Genomic DNA, 16,758 nt, shown 5'->3' on the forward strand with positions numbered 1-16,758 from the left:
TTGCACCTGCCTGGCTCTTCTGCCTCTCGCTTGGTTTCCTTTTACTAGTCCCTAGGTGTCAGCGCTCATCTCTTTTCTGTTTCTATAGAGCAGGATTGGTTCCTAGCCGCAGCTGTCCTTCCATCACTCATGGGCCAAGACTCAGCAGTGTCCCCAGGACTCGACGGAGAGCTGTTCACATATCAATCATGGAAGGTGAGCTCGGGGCATGGATAACTCTGGCTGTGTTTTACGTGCATTCGCGGTGTTCCATTCCCATTCTCCTCCCTCTCAGAGTGCAGTTAATGATGCTTCAGCTGGATCCATGCTCCTTGTCCCCTCCTGAATGGAATAATTGCCAGTCAGAGCAGAGAATCCCTGGCTGAGAGCAGAGATATTCAGCTGCACACTCATTTGTGGCTCACTTCCATTAAGAAATCACCTATGAGTCCAGTGGATGTTTCTGCCTTACCAGCTAGCAACGTATGTGCTGATTTCTTCTCCCCTTTTCCTCTGCTCCAGTCACCAGTAAAGGGGAGATGTCAATCAGCACCACAAGGCTGTAGCTGCTCATCCACTCAGAAGGGCCTGCTCAGGAAGGATCAAAGGATCTAGTCAAATACAGCAATGGGCAGTTCATCTCCATTACAGAAACAAGAATAGATCTTAGCAGCTTCTTGGCATTAGTCAAAAGAAGGGGACTCCCATGCCAGTGAAATGTGTGGGTGGGTGTGGTTAGAGAGAGCTATATGGACCCCAGGTGCCAAAGGTGGGTACAGGTTATTTGGAGTAGTTGACTCTCGGGTAATGGGCGTTTATCTGTGTAATGATGTATATTATATATACAAACGGAGAGCTATGCACATATATAGTTCTATAGGTACGACATACATACATGTATAGACATAGAATCACAGAATCACAGGGGTGGAAGGGACCTCAGGAGGTCATCTAGTCCAACCCCCTGCTCAAAGCAGGACCCATCCCCTGATCCCTAAATGGCCCCCTCAAGGATTGAACTCACCACCCTGGGTTTAGCAGGCCAATGCTCAAACCACTGAGCTATCCCTCCCCCCTAAATGAGGGCTGAGAATGTGAGCCTGGGTCAGAGAATTTCGTTATTTTAGTCCATTTCCTGATATCTAATCCATCCTGTGAATCATAGAATATCAGGATTGGAAGGGACCTCAGGAGGTCATCTAGTCCAACCCCCTGCTCAAAGCAGGACCAAGCCCCAATTTATGCCACAAATCCCTAAATGGCCCCCTCAAGGATTGAACTCACAACCCTGGGTTTAGCAGGCCAATGCTCAAACCACTGAGCTATCCCTCCCCCCCAAAGTCTCTGCCCCCACTCAGCCCCCTCCCTGCCCCTATTCTGGCTTCTTCCCCAAATACCCACCCCCTCATAGAATCATAGAATATCAGGGTTGGAAGGGTCCTTAGAAGATTATCTAGTCCAACTCCCTGCTCAAAGCAGGACCAAACCCCAATTTTTGCCCCAGATCCCTAAATGGCCCCCTCAAGGATTGAACTCACAACCCTGGGTTTAGCAGGTCAATGCTCAAACCACTGAGCTATCCCTCATCCCTTTACACCCAATATCTGTAAGAAGAATATGCCCCCTCATTTGGGGTAATGTAGTCATACTAACCAGCTCCCCTTTTAGATTCAGGGGTTCACAGCCTTCTTTAGGAGCTGTGTGTTTCCAGGCCTGGCCTGTACCCTCCCGCAGCCCCAGCCCTTCCTCCTTGGTTGTGTCCCAGCTGAGTTCTTCCTTTCAGGCACAGCAGCTCTCCCTTGACTTTTGAGTCACCCACCCAGCCAGCTCATCAGTCCCTTGACTCTCTGCAGGTGGGTCTGATAACCCCAATTCCCCGGCGGCGCTGGCTGGGAGAGAGGGTGCCCTTCATGGAACAATGGTTTGGGATGACCCCAGACCTTCCCTCTCCCAGACACTAACTGCTCCCATATTTTCCCTCCCTGGGTCTGCCTGTTGTTTTTCCAGCCTTCAGCTGCTTTCCCTGGACACATGGACCAGGGTAACTGTCCCCCCAAACTACCTCCCTTGCCTGTAAAGGGCCAGACTCCCCCTCCACTTACCCTGCTGCTAATGACTGGCTGCAGCTACTGCACTCACTTCCGGCAAACCTGGCAGCTCTTAGCCACTCAGCCATCGCTGCCCCACCCCCAGCGGAGCGACAGACCTGTTCTAGTTGCCTGCTTTGTGTAGCAGAATCCAGGGTGTGAAAGGAGGAAAGCAGAAGGGTGGTCTTGTAGCTTACACACATCCCACTTCTCTGCTACGTGTACCGACTGGCGAGAGTAAGTCACTGCTGCACCAAGGAGTGGGGGACGATCCAAGTGCGCAATAGGGTACGGAGATGCTGCATTACCTGCCCCTGGCTCCTCTCAGCCATGCGGAGCTGAGCTGCAGCTCTGACGAGGAAAGACATGGCAACGTGCTCGTAGGGAATCTGCCCTCTGCACAGCTTCCAGGGATTTGGCTTCCCTCGGCGCCTGGTACTGGAGAAAAACCCAATGTCCCTGGCTGGATTGTGCCAGAGGTGCCCGGCTACAGTGCGTGCTTTGAGCCCACACCTGCCGAGCCTGAGCACCAGGGTGACTGGGAATAAAAGGTGTGAAGCGGACCATGAAATACACTCCCGAGTTCCCATGTTAACTAGCGAGCTGGGCCTCTCTCCACAGCAGAGAAGTGGCCCTTGTGTAACCAACATGAATCACGTTTCTGGTGCCTTTGAGTGAGTTGTTTCAGTTCTGGCTGCAAACTTGCACTCTGGATGGAGCTGGGGGAGCCAACGTACGTTTCCTCCTCTGAACAGTCCTGTCTCCTCCTTCCCTTTTGTGGGGGGGCTGCACCAGGCGGGGGCAGTTCACTGACTGCCACTCAGTCCCTGAGGCTGTGGAAGGCCAGGGGAAGTGGCTGCCCCCGATGTGTGTCTCACACGGGAACTGCTCTGCTGATTGCTCTTTACTTGTTTTGGTGACAGATGGAACTTTATTGCTCTGCTCTGACAATGAAAGTGAAGGTTTTAGGAGAGCCTGGGGGTGTGTGAGACGGGCTGGGCCTCCTTTAATTCAGGAGTACTTGTGGCACCTTAGAGACTAACCAATTTATTTGAGCATGAGCTTTCGTGAGCTCACGAAAGCTCATGCTCAAATAAATTGGTTAGTCTCTAAGGTGCCACAAGTACTCCTTTTCTTTTTGCGAATACAGACTAACACGGCTGTTACTCTGAAACCTTTAATTCAGGGTCCAGCAGCAATCCAGCATGAGGGCCATTTCTCAGCGGCTGGTTTATCACTCAGCTAGGAAAGTTTCCTCAAGGCTAAAACTAGATACACAAGGACTTGGCCAGGGACTATTTCTCCCCTTCCCCCCATCTTTATAATCACGTTGGTTTGGCTGTTTCTGAGCTGGAGGAGAGGAAGTCTTCCAGGGATTTGGTGAGTTCATGAAATATAAACTTCTTTTTAATTTTCAACCTGGCCACCAGGCTGTGCTGCGGCCTGCACAGAGCAGGCTCTTTGTGACAGAGTGTCACTGATCGCCCCCCCCCCTAATATTATCTGGAACATCTGTGATTGTGTTTTGCACACACAAAACCTGCATTTGTGCGTGCCAGACAGATCCCAGGTTCTGCTCTGCACATGCAAACCTATGCACTCACAGGTGTGAACACAGGGCCAGTGGCCTGCTGAAAATGTGGCTGCGGGCCTGACGCCGATCTCTTATGGCGGCAAATCCAGAGAAATTCCCAGGAAGATGGCAGAGCTACGCCAGCGGCAGTGAGATCAGAATCAGGCCCTGGCTTCTCGGCTGCCGAGGGACTTTCATTCCCAGGTTTCTTCCGGGATTCACTTAAAAACCAAATAAAAACAATCGTTTTGAATTGTCAGGCTAACGTTTGTGTGGGTTAAGAGAACTGCAGCTTGCTTTTAAGGTGGCTGGTAGCTATTTACAGTCTTAGCCCTGGTGTAACAAGCTGGTGGCCTAGGAATTCCCTTGGTTTCTTCACAACTTGTCTGCAGAGACAGGAATCCTGCATAGGCAGGGCAGTGATAAGGCCCCCTTGCCCGACCACTGCCCTTACCCTTCTCGGACCGTTGCTCTCTTCTGCCCACTTTGGAGAGAGGTGGCTCCCCGGCTGGGCGAAAGCCTGGCCCAGGTCATATTTACTAGCCCGAAGGCTGCTGGGAGCTCCCACTCCCAAGCCTTGTGCACCCGACCTTAGCCCGGGGCTTAAGAACCAGACCGCAGCCCCAGCAGCCAGGGAATTAGTTGTATTTTAATGCTTCCAGGTACATAAAGCTGATTCAGTAGCAAACAGCTCGTCCGTGCTCTGCTGTCTCCCAGCGGTCGGCTGGCGGGGCGGGAGGGGATGCTTTGGAACAGAAACCCTGCATTTTCAAAGCGTGCACGGCCTTGTAGCCTGGGAACCTGTGCTAACGGGGATGAGAGGTGCTTGACTAACCAGGCATTCCTTTGATAACTTACCCTAGCTGGCCCTGTGCAGAGGGGAGGGGGTTGTTCCCGCAGGGCTCCCCCATCACGACAAAGCTCGTGGTGCAACAGCTAGTGGCAACTTTCAAATAAAAACGAACAGAGGGACGGTTGAGTCACTGTCACTAGCGCCCAGATGCTCGGTGGGAGTTCTGGGCAGCGAAAAGATTCCTGCTGGTGAAAGCGAAACCTCTGCTCAGTCTGTCGGCTTCACTGAAATATCTGCCTGCTGACTGCAAACAGCCCTTCCCAGTGACAGACAGATCTGTGCTCCGGCGGGAGGGGAAAGGCATCCCGGCCAAACAGATCCTTTCCTTCCCGGGCAGCAGCTGATGGTGTCAGGGAAAGGAAACGGTGGTGTAAATCCCAGGGGATAACAGGTGTGTTGGGCAGGGTTGCCTGCCCGTCGCTGTATCCTAGCCCAAATAACACTTTCCGTGGGAAACAAGCCCCACACAGCCCTGCACTCAGCTGCGTCGGGAAGCTTGGGGCAGAGCTAGTCCCCACTGCAGATGCAGAATGCCCTTGTTCCACAGGCTGGCGCATGGAACGGGGACTGATACAGACGGAGCCTCCCACGGGAAAGGCTGTTGGGCCTCGGGGTTTCCCAAAGCCAGTGTATTCCGGCTCCGACGCAGCACGATTGCAGGGCCTAGGCCTGCCCCCTTGTAGCCAGAGAGTTTTGCCACTGTCCTCAGTGGAGGCAGGATTGGGCCCATAGTGCATTCTAGCACAGGGGTGGGCAAACTACGGCCCGCAGGCCGGATCCAGCCCCTCAGGGCTTTGGATCTGGCCTGTGGGATTGCCACCCCCATGGTGCTGCGGGGCTAAGGCAGGCTCCCTGCAGCCCATTGGAGAGGGGGGGCAGAGGGCTCCGTGCGCTGCCCTCACCTGCGGGTACCTCCCCCGCAGCTCTCATTGGCTGGGCATAGGGAACCGCGGCCGATGGGAGGTTTGGGGGAGGTACCCACAGGCGAGGGCAGCACACGGAGCCCTCTGCCCCCTCCCCAGGGACGTGGTGCTGGGCGCTTCTGGGAGCGGTGCGGGGCCACGGCAGGCAGGGAGCCTGCCTTAGCCCCACTATGCGCCGCTGCCACCTCAGAGCCGCTTGAGGTAAGCGGTGCAGGGCCAGAGCTCACACCTCAACCCCTGCCCTGAGCCCCCTCCCACACTATGCACCCCTCCTGCCCCCTAATCCCCTGCCCTGAGCCCCTTCCTGCACACCGCACCCCCTCCCGCACCCCAACCCCCTGCCCCAGCCCTACATTCATGGCCCTGCATGCAATTTCCCCACCCAGATGTGGCCCTCGGACCAAAAAGTTTGCCCACCCCTGTTCTAGGGGGTGCTGAGCAGACTGGGGATGGTCCCAGAGGAGGTAAAGGATTGGTTTGAATACAGCGAATATCAGGTTGATTTCTGTGCTGACTGGCTGGGCCGGGGGGGTCAGCCCCGGAGCCCATGGCCAGCCCCATTGTGTTGTTGTGACACAGGACTTAGTGCTGTAGCATGTCAAATGTGCCACAAAAGGATCAACGGCAAAGCAAGCAGGGAATTAAATAACATTTAACAGCGTTATTCTAACCAACCCCCAGGCTGTCCACCCCCAGCACTGCAGCTGCCTTTCCTCACTCTCACTTCAGCTGGGTACCCGGAAACACGGGATCCCAAAATAGCGCTGGCTCCAGGGTCAGCTGCACCGCAGTCATTGAGGTCATGCGTGCCACTGGGTGACGCGGCTGCAGCCCTCACCCTGCATTCCCGCAGTTCCTGCGGCGGCTCCGTCCCGTGCCCTGCTGCTGAGCGCAGGGGAGCGGGGAGGCTGCAGGAAGTGGGCTAGTCCAAGGTCACCATGGGGAAGTGTCTGATAAAGATTAAAACAAAAGTTTCCGTCCATCTGCGGATAATCAACCACTGCTGCCGGGATGTGAAGGTGCGAGTGCTGAACCTGGGCCCCCGGCTGCTGGGCAAAGCCCTCGGTGCCTCGCCTCTCCTCCCGGCCCTCCCCGGCTTCGCCCGCGATGCGCCCCGGGACCAGCGCGCCGTGCTCACACCAGGTAAGTAGCGGCCACATCCCTGCTTGGGAGTCGCTGTTTGGCGTTTTGCCGTTCCCAGTTAGCTTGTTCGTACACCCGCACGTCCCCAGCACTTTGTGCGCTGGCCGGACGGCGCTACCGTGCGCTACTCCCCTCCCACCGAGCCAGGCCTTGGGCGCGAGGAATGGGCACCCTTGCTCCAGGTTCAAATCAACGTGGTGTCCCCTCCTGCACTTTTACTGTGCTCTCCACAGCAGCTGGCCTGTGTTACCGCTGGGCCTAAGTCTGGCTCACGCCTTTCCCCCAGGGCGGCGTGGTTGGCGCTGGTGGCTTAGACCAGACTCTGTTAGAGAGAACAGCCAGGAGGGACGGTTGCGGGGGGGCTGAATAGGAAGGTCCCCAGTGCAGGAGTCCATGGACAGAGAGTGCTCGTTCCGACACTTGCAGGAGCTCGGATACCAGGGTGATGGCCGGCAGCAGCAGAAAACCCAAAGCTCGCTGTGTAAGTCCCCAGCAGTGTCTGACAGGCGTTAGTCAACGTGCTGTCCCAGACAGAAAGGTTCACGACTGCAGCCTGGGGATTGGCTTACAGAAACTTTTAGCCTCCTTAGAACAAAAATACGTGGCGGGATGCGACCATTTTCATTGCTCTGCTGTGCTTAGCGCTGGGGCCATCCTGCATGTCGTCAGGCAGGGCTGGGCAAATGCCTCCTGGAGCAAGTCATTCATTTTAAAACGAGTGGGCTCAGGAGGGCTGCGTACTCAGGAAGGAGCCCAGGGTGCGAGCTGGAAAATATGATGGGGAAGATTCCACACTTGGCTGGAAGCAGGTTCAGCCCCCGCCCCCAACCCAGCGCGCTGGTGATTGCTCGCTCCAGGGGAAACAGTAGCAGTGTTCGCTCTACTGAAATTATCATGTTCTCGTCTTGCCGCAGCCACGGGCAGGGGCCCTGATTGGAGGGGGACCGGGCACTTTTTGCTGTTATTGCCTAAGGAGGAAACGCAGCCCTCGGCAGAGTGGCTGGTATGAGACCTAGGCCCCACTTCTTCAGCCTGAAGCTGTCTGGGTTTTGTACTTGCCCCTCGGCCCAGCAGGGGATTTCCCCGTGTGAGATCTAGGCCATGCTATGGGCCCTATTCCTAGAGGCATGTCCATCCCGTCCCACCGCCTAGGGGTGGCCAGCGTGCTGCTCTCACCTTAGCTGCCAGTGACAACAGACCCGGCTGCCTGGGGCTTCACCGGCACAGGCCCCAGACACAGCGCGGGGGAGGCGGCTGTTCTACAGCTTAACGGCCAATCCCCCCCGCAGCAGAGGGCGGGTGAGCTTCAGGCGGGGGCCAGAGGGCGACTCCAGCCATGGGTGGAAAGTCAGCAGGCAGGGTGGGTGCCGAGTTAAGGCTGGTGAGGGAAATGTAAGTTGCTCGATTTGGGGGTGGGAGGGTGAAGGAGGTTGGCTTTTAAGGCCCGCGGACAGGCGCTCCGCCGTGTTTTAAAGGGAAGGCTTGTGTCACGGTCTTTTGGCAGGGCAGTTGACGCAGGCGCAGTGCTAGAGCGGGGCTAGGACCATTTGACACCGTACCAGGCGCTCGCCTGTAGGGGCCTGAGAGCAGGCAGCACCCGCGTGTCCCTGGGACGGGATGCTGTAAATTAGCGCAGCCCCAAGGCCTTGGCGCAAAAGCTGGGCGGTTGGAGCACGAACAGCGCGGCTCAGAGCGGCAGGCCGCGGGGCGGGGCAGGGGGCTTTGAATTCAGCCCCCAGGGTGCTCATACGAACGGCTCGAGTGGCGCTTGCTGGCCCGGGCCAGGCAGCGCTCGTGCAGCGGGAGGGAGTGGGGTTTGTGCCCTCCCTGCACCCACCTGCGCTAGCGGCTTGAATTTTAAGCAGGCAGCGGCCTATTGTCCCCCTGCACTTGTTTTTCAGCCAACATCGCTGCCTGGGCCAGGGGGTACAGAGTTGCCCCATGCAGCCTCTTCAGCCTTAATTTATAGGGGCTGCCTTTCCCCCTGTGCAAGTGCGTCCCTCCTATGGGGGGGGGGGGGGGGGCTGAGAACGGACGGGGCCATGCCAGCGTGTTTCCACGGGGCAGGGCCTCAGAGACAGGACCGGCTCTAGGCACCCCCAAAGCACGCGTGTGTGTGGGGTGGCACATTGCCAGGGGTGGGATCCCAGCCCTCCTTTTTTTTCGGGGCAGTTGCACTCTCAGAGCTGTGCCACTTAGACGGGGCGAGGGCATTGCGCCTCCCCGCCCCCGACCACAGCCCCGGGATGCTGAGCTGCCCGGGCCCAGCCACTACCTGGGGAGGAGAGGGCGAGTCCTGCCGGGCAGCTGGGTCTGTGCCCTGGCTGCTGGGCTGCCCCTTATCTTGGGGCTTCGCGGCAGGGACACGGGGAAAACCCCTGCAGGCACTGGGAGAAGGTGCCGACCCTCCGCTTCCAGCACCAACTGTGAGCCCCAGCCCCACCTCAGCTTGGGGCAGTGAAAGCCCTAGAGCCGGCCCTGCTCTGCGAAGGGTGTTCAGTTCTGTGCGATTAGCAGATTGGCAACCCCAAGAGGTAGGGCTGGGGTGGGGAGCTTGTGCCACTGCCCCTCCTTCCAGGGCCATGCCCTAGGGGAAGTAGGGCAGGCAGGCACAGGTGGGGCCCAGCATGCTGGGGTTCACTGTCTGTAATACAATGGTCCCAAACTTTTTTACACCGTCCCCCTCCTGAACTGGGAGCAGGGCCACGGCTCTGGCCGAGGGGGAATGCAGACAGGGTAAGGGGGCCAAGGCTGGGGCGAACCCTCGCCCAGAGGGAAGTTCATCCTGCCACATGAATGATGGTTTTGATAGCCTGTCTGCCACTCCTGCAGGTGACAAATTTTTGGGACATGCAGGGTCTGAGGTTATAATTTCATGCAGTTTTGTGCTGCTAGGAAGTTGCAGTATTTTGAGAAAGCAATACCTAGAGTCAGATCCTCAGCTAGTATAAGTCAGCATGGCTTCATTGACTCCAGGGGCATGAACTTATTCCAGCTAACCGTCTGGCCCATAGTACAGACATCAGGCTGCCTCCTAGTTACTGGGATTGATGCTACTGGACCACAACTTGAGCCCCTTAGTCATCAAAAGCATTAAGGGAGCAGAATTTAAAAAACCAAAAAACAAACAAAACCACACGTTAAAGGAATGGAGAATCAGACCAGATCACTCATTGTGGACACCCAAAATTAGCAGACCCTTGGAAAACGTAAGGCCATAGCCTGTCTGGGCTTTGTTTTCACCATCCATAAGATGGGGATAATAATGACCTCCATGGCAGTGTCTCAGGCTTCGTTCTTTTGTATGCGTGACCTGAAGAAGAGCTCTGTGTAAGCTTGAAAGTTTCCTCCCTGCACCAGAAGCTGGTCCAATAGAAGTTATTGCCTGACCCAGCTTGTGGCTCTCATATTTGCGAAGCCGTCTGAGCTCCTGGAGTGTGATGTAAGTGCAGCGTAGAGTTGGTCTATACAGGAGAAGGGCTCCACACCCAGTCACTAACCCCCTTCTGCCTCCTAGCCCTTGCCCATCACGCTCACTGCTGTCCTTCCCTCTCCAGGCCTGGAGTCTCTGAGGGACAGCGCTCACTCGACCCCCGTGCGTTCAGCCTCTCACAGCGATGCTTTCATGTCCCATTCGCGGAGCAGCAGAGCTGAGAGCAGCGAGAGAGTGGCAGTCATCTCTGACGAGATCTACAGCCCCGCAGACAGCGTGCTTCCCACACCGGTGGCAGAACACAGCCTGGAGCTGATGCTGCTCTCCAGGCAGATCAATGGTGCCCCCTGCAGTATTGAAGAAGAAAAGGAGTCTGAAGCCAACACACCCACTGCAACTGAGGCTGATGAGATGGGAGGCGAGTTCAAAGCCTTGTGCCAGGGTGTTGGTGGCAATGGCGGGACACAAGCTGCACAGGTGAATAAGTTTGTTTTAAGTGTCCTCCGTTTGCTCCTTGTGACAGTTGGACTCCTCTTTGTTTTGCTCCTTCTCCTGATCATCCTTACCGAGTCTGACCTTGACATTGCCTTTTTCCGTGATATTCGCCAGACCCCCGAGTTTGAACAATTCCATTATCAATACTTTTGTCCCCTCAGGCGATGGTTTGCCTGCAAAGTCCGCTCCGTGCTGAGCCTGCTCATTGACACCTGAAGGCATGACTTCCTAATAACTAGCCAGGTGGATTCAGAAGATACCTGCTACCAGTTCCCAGCAAATGGGACCCATCGTGGCACCATCGGCCCATAAACTAAGTCCTCCTTTCATGAATCAAAGTACACTGCACCCTAGGAGGTTTGTTCCTGGAAGAAGAAAGCGATAGATTTATGCCAGATTAAAAACGCATTTATTTAGAGCTCCACTTTCCTGAAGCATTCAACCATTCAGTTTTTAATCCTTGAAGTTTGCAGAATAATTTAAGATGTTAATTTTCATAGATGTGTGTATTACTTTGGAAGTATTGAATAAGAGGAATTTATTTTATTACTACTGATTAGTGCCAGCCCATAGCGGAGGCACTAGTCCAAGACTAGAGATATTGCATTATGCAGGAGCTTTAGTAATGGTGCTACTGAGTTGTAATTTAAATGCTAGTAGATTGTTTCATTATTAAAACTGCCTCTGTGCACAGCACTTCCACCTTCAAATTAGTATTTTAGAGATCCTCCTTTTACTACCCAGAGCTTCTTAACTGGCAAATGGCTTAGTCCTTAGAAAGCGATCTGGTACAATATCATTATCAACTTAGAAACGTTTTCACAAACAACAGAGTGGGCAAGAAACAGGGAAGCCAGGAGTGGCAGTGTCTGTTCCTTTAAATAGCATAGAAAGATGTGAATACCTGTCCTATCCTAGCACTTAGGCCTTTTCAGAATATGTTAAGCCTTGGACCTGTAGTGCACCACAGTGGCGTTTACTATAGAGGTGTTAAATCCCTAACGACAGTGGGAGTGGAGTATACGGGGGGAGTAGATAAATGTACTCAGTTATGTTCTACAAAGTCTGGGTGTGTAGTTAGGAATCATACCTGATGATTTGGGATACGTTTTGCCTCAGAAAGTTGTGCGTGTTTTGTATAAAAAATAACTAACTGTTAAACCTATATTTTAAACAAAATAGCATTTTGTTATTGATACTAATCAAGTCTTTTTAACTTTATGGATTAGATGAACATAGCATGATATACAAAATGACTGGAGTAAGCCAATTATTTTGAGAATAACTTGTTTGTAGAATGGGACTCTAATGGCAGATTAACCCATTACTAGTTTTGGAAAAAAGAGCAGCAGATTTTTTGAAATGTTTCAAAGGTAAAGAGCAGAATTACAGAAGTGGAGACAACACTGGAAAACACCAAGACAAATATGAGCTCTGTCCTTAGGGGGAAAAGGTGTAATTAACTAATTTCTATTGTGACATGAACACTTGACTCTTATTATTTGGCAAAAATAGCAGCCCATTTGTAAGGGGAGCAATAATCACTACTGTACAGTTTCTCGTGAAGCTGGGCATATTTAACAAAACAGAATAAAAACAGACTAGCAAGAGTTTCATTTCATCTCAGGGAAGAGATTTTAAGCAAGCCGAGGCCATAGACCCAATTTTAAAAGTCGATTTACATTTTCTGCACCATCAACCATCTCTGTACACGAGTTCAAGCAGTGCTGATGCGTGCGTGTACACACGCACCCCCCCCCCATTCACTTTGAAGATGAGTTATGATTTCGTCCTGAACTGGTCAATTGTTCTTTTTTGCCAAATGCTCAATCATCAATATAGAGAACAATCAAAGTCAATTAGATTCAGACTATTTGTCACTGCAATAAATAAGGTCCATTTTACTAGTCTGTCAGATCTTTTTTTTTTTTTTAAATGCAGTTTGTCATTTTTACTTTAAACATTAACCATGGCCATTTGATTGTCAGAAAAGCTGAAAAAGATTTTGCATTCAATTTAATATTAAGTTGTGAATGCCAACCACAGGAGAAGAAAGGCTAGATTTTTACATGGATATATACACTGTTTTATGCAACATAGCAAAATTAACTTTTAGTGTAGTGTTCCTACCTCAGTCTGTAAATGGTGTTTCTATGCAGTGAGTGATAGTCTTCAACTAAACATTTTTCATCCTAGGTTAAAGATGCAGTATTCCATTGTTTTAATTGCTAATACTACTTGTTTGTCATAACAATACATTATCATTCAGTGACAGGTGCAGCTCCAATGTGTTGCACTTTAAACATTTTCATTTTCAAAAACCACAAGATATGAAATATTAACTTTGAAAAACTTTTGCATCGGTCTGCTTTTAGAATAGTAATAAATACCACACCTTGTTTAACCTTTTGCTGTTTTCACCTGGCATTTTATCCTAAAACCATTACAATTAGTAATTTTTTAATCTTACGGTTTTTCCCCTCTATGTGCCATGTTTCATGTTTTGCTAGCTGTTCGTTTTATCTGTCATTTGTAGAAAAAGTCATTTCGATAGTTCTTCTATCAGAGGAAGCAAAGCTCTTAATAAAGAATAGTGTACTGCATCTTTAAAGCAGTAGAGGGTAAAAATACCTGAAAATGTGAATTTCTTAGTTTTCATAGAAGTTAACCTTTCATGTGCCATATACTGTAAGTTACTTTTTTTCCCTCCAAAATAATGTACCTTTTTCTACATATTCAATATGTAGTTAGCATAAAATCATTGGTGCCATGAAAAGTATTTTTAAATTTAAATAAATATTTAAGTATCATGAAAACAAGAGTTGGCATTTTTTATTTTTAAATAAATTGCTCATTTGACTGATGATAGTATTTTACTGCTTCAACAAGTTTTACTTGATCAAGAACTGAAGAAATTGGCCCTTAAACACAATGGGTCCAAATTCTGCACCTTTAACTTACACTAACTTCCCATTTGGGGGGGAGAATCAGTGCAGAATTTGGCCTTTTAAGCAGAGAAATTCCAAAATTATAAACACAGATAAGCCTAATGCAAGCATGATCTCCCTGTATCATTTTATGCATCTGCATGGCTAACAATTTTGCCTTCATCCTCGTTTTCTAAAAATCCATCCTTTGAAACATGGAACGGAACCAAAAGAGCTGATTCAGGCACATTATAAATATGCATTGCTGCCTGAATGAAGCTGACCCCATAGAGAAAGACGAATCTAACACATCATAGAGACAGGCACACCTATCACCTTCTGCTCCCTCTTCCTGTTCTGCTGGGCATTGGGCCAGTCATGGCTAACTGATCACAGTTAAACTCATTACACGCAGCCTACATGCAGAGTGTGAATACCAAAGCACCTGCATTTTGAAGCCAACAGCAATTAAGCCGGACTGAAAACGGCTCACAGAGCCAGCTTCAAGAGTGAAGGCCAAGCCAGGCTGGGAACTTAAGGCAGAAAATGGCACAACTTCTTTGCTTACCCACTGGAGAGGTCATTGTGTAGCAGAGTGGTGACACGGTGTGTTAAAGTGACCTCATTTCAGCTGACTTTTGCAGGACCCTCTTGTCCCTTGAAACCAGAAGTGTATTAGACTTGAGCAACGAAGGTTTGTATCCATTACACTTGCCTGATCTTTTGTATCACACTGTAGGTTTTTATGTTTGCAGGGTGAATCAGTGTAACCCTTCTGCCAGGTAGTTTAGGCAGCAACAAGCGACAGGTTCCTCTTTTACAGGACAGAGCTGGCTCACACACTCACTCACCCTGGCCCCCAACCTCTCCAGTAATCTAGGGGAACGAACCACCACCCTGGGTGCCTCCAAGAGCTCTCTCACAAATACCGAGTCTATGTAGAATACAAGAAAACTTTTAAAGATGAAAACAGCATTAATTTGGGAAAACCCTGCAACCAGGATTTGAAAGTACAACACCGAGAAGTAAAACACCCACCCCATAGTATCTTGGGCAGTGTCCTTGTTGTCTGAGTCCCACCTTGTGCTGTTGGTTTCCAGAAGAGGGGCATGGTAGAGACTTTCATCCCTTGGACTTCAACTCATTGTGTGGTCTGAGGGACATGTCTGGGGGTGTTCACCTCTTGTTCCTGAGGGATGGAGGTGGTGGCCTGCCAGTTTCTCTGCCATGGCTCCCCAGCATCAGAGATGCAGCAGTAATGGTGGCAGCGGTGTTCTTGGGTTCATCCCATTCTCAGTGATCTCAGCTCATCAGTGATTTCACAGGAGAGCCGGGAACCTCTGCTGCCATCTCTTCTGCGCTGTCTCTGTGCCAGGGCTAAGGTTTGCGCCTGTAGGCCAGCGTATCACTGAGAAGGAGCCAGGCCTCTACAATGCGTCTAGTCAGCTGTCTCCAAACAGTGACGGGGAGGATCAAATGGCTTCTGGCACCTTTAAGCCTGGTTGTGTGGACCCGTTTAAATACCCCCTCTGACTCTTACATTTGGCATCACTACTCCTGACAATGAGAGAGGTTAAAGTTAGGGTGACCACCTTCCCCCCCCCCACCCCATTAGGGCTCACTAAGTATAGTCCTGCTGTCTTTAATATTGAATGCAGTGGTAATGAAATATCCTTATTGTATGAGTACAGTGAATTTTAACCCAAAACCAATCACTTCAGCAATGCAGGTCTGTCTGCTGATCCCCTGGGCAGAGTAGGTGTGTCTCTGCAGAGAGGCGGCTCTGAGGTCTTTCCCTCCAGATCACCATTAGCTGTCAGGGGAGAGCTCATTCAGCACCTGCTTACACATCAATGAAAGTGAAAGCGGGCCAAGCAGGGCGAGTGCAAGTGTCCACACAGCTCTAAACTCCTTCAGCCACAGCGTCTCATGAGCCGAGAGGCCTGTGGCCACTTTGATTCCTCTGCGCCCTGGCTGCTCCACTCCTTCCCTTCCAGGCCTCTTTGTGCCCTTGAAGGAAAGGGGAGGCGGGCAGTGAGCAGTGGCCCACAGCAGAGTAGGGGTGTCTATGCAAAGAGGTTTTAGCGGTCCTATCCTGCAAAACACAGTCTGAGAATATGGGGCAGTAAGGCTGAACCTGCCTCAGGCAAGAGGTCTGATGCAGACCATCTCCCCTCGGCCCGGTAACTCATTATCTCCTGTTGCCAAGAATTCTTACTTCCCAGAAGAAAAAAAAAGAAATCACCCACATCTGGGATAGCCTTGGGCCATCAAGAAGAAGGTGAAAGCAGGACCAGAAACACAATGCCCTCTTTCCAAAGTTTGAGCCCATTCGCACAAGAGCGTCATGGAAACACAGAACAGTCAGTGCCACCACCTGCAACTCTGACCCCCTGCCAGATGCTAAAGGAGAGAGAGTGAAACATCTGCAGCCCCTTCCTAAAAGGGACTGCTCCTGTCAAAGGCAGCGATGACGATCTAGCATCCATACTAAAAGATGCTATACTACAACCAATACTAAAAGAAACTACTTTGTGATGCTGGAGTGTCACAACTACAGATCTTTTCTACACAAGCTAAAAATCAAGAAGCTAGCAAAAACTGACTCCAATGTCACTTGTCAGCAGTCAGTAGAATCGTTCCTTCTCAGTCAGGCCAGACTTGTTGATCTGGTAGAAGACCATTTGGTATTCATAGTTATGTGGTATGCATCTACTCTTCCTCCTGGACTTCTCTGTGGCATTTAGTACTATTCACCACCATATACACCTACCATGCCTCCAGACAGCTGCAGAGGAGCATGGAAATATCCTGAATGGCTCAAGTCTTTCCACTCAGACTGAACTCAGAGTCTTTATGCTCAGTTGTTCTCCCAGATCCAAATCCCTCAACTGCAGAAGGGCAAGGCTCAATCCTTTCCACTGTATTATTCAACAGCTTAGCCACCTTAAAGAGGGAATATCCTGCTGCAACCTTAACTATTGTCAACTTTACAGTGAAACCATTAGGCAAGCAACAATGTGTGATTTGTGCTTTTCTGCAAAACCCTGTTTATTTTATTGTTACCTCATCCTCTCAACTCACCCCATCCTCTCTGTATTTAGACCACTTGTGTCCTAGCCTACATCTAGAATGTGAACTTTCTGGGGCAGGGACTGTTGTCTTTGTTACATATCCACAGTGCTTCCAGCAATGGGACCTTAATCCCAGAGACAAGTTTGAAGGTGCTACCATAATAATGAACCCACACAATGACCCCCAGCTCTACATCTCCCAATATTATCTGTGAAATTTCATCAAAGTGCTGTTTACTTTCATTTCCAAGTATCAGTGAAGACGTTAAGT

At 51.0% G+C, this 16,758-nt stretch overlaps 1 protein-coding gene across 5 annotated transcripts in view; it reads left to right on the forward strand.

The window, feature by feature from the left end:
* The window catches only part of FRMD5 (FERM domain containing 5), a 303,156-nt gene that overhangs the window by 268,319 nt on the left and 18,079 nt on the right, over positions 1-16,758 (forward strand). For 2 of the 5 annotated variants that reach the window (XM_073304544.1, XM_073304546.1), the window contains exons 13-15: positions 89-195; positions 10,116-10,468; positions 10,648-13,283. In XM_073304544.1, the coding sequence (XP_073160645.1) occupies positions 89-195; positions 10,116-10,468; positions 10,648-10,695 (508 nt within the window). In that variant the 3' untranslated portion in view covers positions 10,696-13,283. Of the gene's footprint in view, positions 1-88; positions 196-10,115; positions 13,284-16,758 lie in introns of those variants that run through there. The other 3 variants (XM_073304538.1, XM_073304539.1, XM_073304542.1) reach the window with 2 other exon arrangements.

Source organism: Lepidochelys kempii, chromosome 10 (assembly GCF_965140285.1).
Source record: "Lepidochelys kempii isolate rLepKem1 chromosome 10, rLepKem1.hap1, whole genome shotgun sequence".
NCBI lineage: Eukaryota > Metazoa > Chordata > Testudines > Cheloniidae > Lepidochelys > Lepidochelys kempii.